Below are 1,982 nucleotides of genomic sequence, written 5' to 3' on the forward strand. Positions count from 1 at the left end.
AAATGACTAAGTAGACACACACAGGTAACTATGTACACATGCATAAGCAAAAGACTGAAGGGATATCTAGAGAAAATATTGATGTGGTTATATGTAAATGGTAGGACTATGGAAATTTTAATTTTCTTTGTTGTATCTTTCCTTCTTTTCCAAATTTTATACAATGAGCATGCATTACTTTTATAATCAGAAATAAATTACAAGTATTCTAAAACAGATGTGTTTGGATTCTTGCTTTCTTTTCACATGATCACTGTAAATATAAAAGTTCTTTGTGTATCTGCTTTCTCTGCCCAGTGAATCCCAGCCATATTTTGAACAAAGCCCAACCAGAATTGGAGGAACTTACAAAAAACTAGTTTACTGTGAATATAAAAATGCTTCCTTCCAAAAACAGAAGTCAAGAGAAGAACACCTTGGAATTCTTGGTAAAATTCTATTCATAGCTTGCGGGGTTATAAACCATTTATATTATACATATTCTGTGCACTCAAAACAGTATTCACCAACTCACAATTATAGATATTTTAGATATAATCTTATAACCCTGTGAAATCAATATATTGATTCACCCAATGATTTTAACTACATTTTTCTGTCCCTATAAATCCAATGAGATGATTATCCAAAGTGACTTTATAAGTCCCTGAATCATCTGAACCTCTTGGAGTTGGAGCCATTTCTGGGTTCATGGTGTCATCCTTTTAATTTCTCCCTAATAGAACCTTGTCTACGTAACACAACCTGACAATTCCCTTTATGACTCTTGGTTTCTAGGCCCTGTCATTAAGGCAGAGGTGGGACAGATCATCAGGGTCACTTTCTATAACAATGCTTCCTTGCCACTCAGCATGCAGCCTCGTGGACTGCGTTACAGCAAAAGCAATGAGGGCTCATTCTACAAAACACCTGGCGGAAGTAAGTAGCGTTCACGTGAGCCACACTTTCATATAATGTCAGCAAGAAAAGAAAACTCCTCATAAAATCGTGCAGCCTACTTGTCACATTGTAACAGCTCTGTGTACTTTTTTGTGGCAGAGTTATTTTTTTAGTCCCTTTTCAACTGTCTCCAAGATGCTACAAGGTGAGCAAGATATAGTCCTTGCTCTCAAAGATCTCACAGTCTAGAAGAGGGTACTTATGGTCTTAGGTTTTATTTTATAAAGGCTTATTTCTTGCTAGGTACCCCTCCACCCTCCACACGTGTAAATCCTGGCACAACATTTGTCTATACATGGGAAGTTCCAAAAGATGTAGGTCCTACCTCCATGGATCCCAGCTGCTTGACCTGGTTCTACTACTCTGCAGTAAATGGGACGAAAGACACTAACGGTGGTCTTATAGGGCCTCTCCTCGTGTGCAGAAGTGGAAGTCTTGGGGAGGATGGCAAACAGGTCAGTCGTGAGGCCTATGTCTGGGTATGCCTTGGTGAGAGATGCCACTGCAAAGGAATGGCGATGTCTCAGGGCCACAGGAATCAGCAGCTTCAACTTCTGTGTGCTGATGTCTCCCAATTCTATTCTTTCCTCAACTTCAGACCTGTATCTTCCTCAGCCCAATGAGCACCCACACCCTGGCATGTCCTACAGACATCTCAAAACTATTTCAACCCTTAACTTCCTTCTGAACAGCCACTTACTGCCCCTCCCTCCCCTGTCAGCCTCTTCTTCTCTATTCTGTCTCTTAGTTAATGATGTCAACAAACTTGGACTCCCATCGACAGCTCCTTCTTTCTCACCTGCACATTAATGACTAAGTCTCCAATACCACTGCCTTATTTTAGGCACTATCATCTCTTTCTGAATTCCTTTAACCTCCTAACCTTTGGCCTCATTCTCATCCTGCTTCAGTATAGCTAGTCCACCCTTGTACTGAAGAATTAGCTTCTCATGTATTGATGGACACTTGGGTTGTTTCTACATCTTTGCAATTGTGAATTGTGCTGCTATAAACATTCGGGTGCAGGTGTCTTTTTTATAGAG

At 40.3% G+C, this 1,982-nt stretch overlaps 1 protein-coding gene across 1 annotated transcript in view; it reads left to right on the forward strand.

The window, feature by feature from the left end:
- LOC105809113 (ceruloplasmin-like) overlaps positions 1–1,982 on the forward strand; it is an 89,705-nt gene that overhangs the window by 35,838 nt on the left and 51,885 nt on the right. Inside the window, 3 exon segments of the mRNA XM_012642858.1 lie at positions 298–428; positions 778–918; positions 1,183–1,394. Of these exon segments, the coding sequence (XP_012498312.1) occupies positions 298–428; positions 778–918; positions 1,183–1,394 (484 nt within the window).

This window comes from Propithecus coquereli, unplaced genomic scaffold (genome assembly GCF_000956105.1).
Source record: "Propithecus coquereli isolate 6110/MARCELLA unplaced genomic scaffold, Pcoq_1.0 Scaffold19, whole genome shotgun sequence".
Lineage (NCBI taxonomy): Eukaryota > Metazoa > Chordata > Mammalia > Primates > Indriidae > Propithecus > Propithecus coquereli.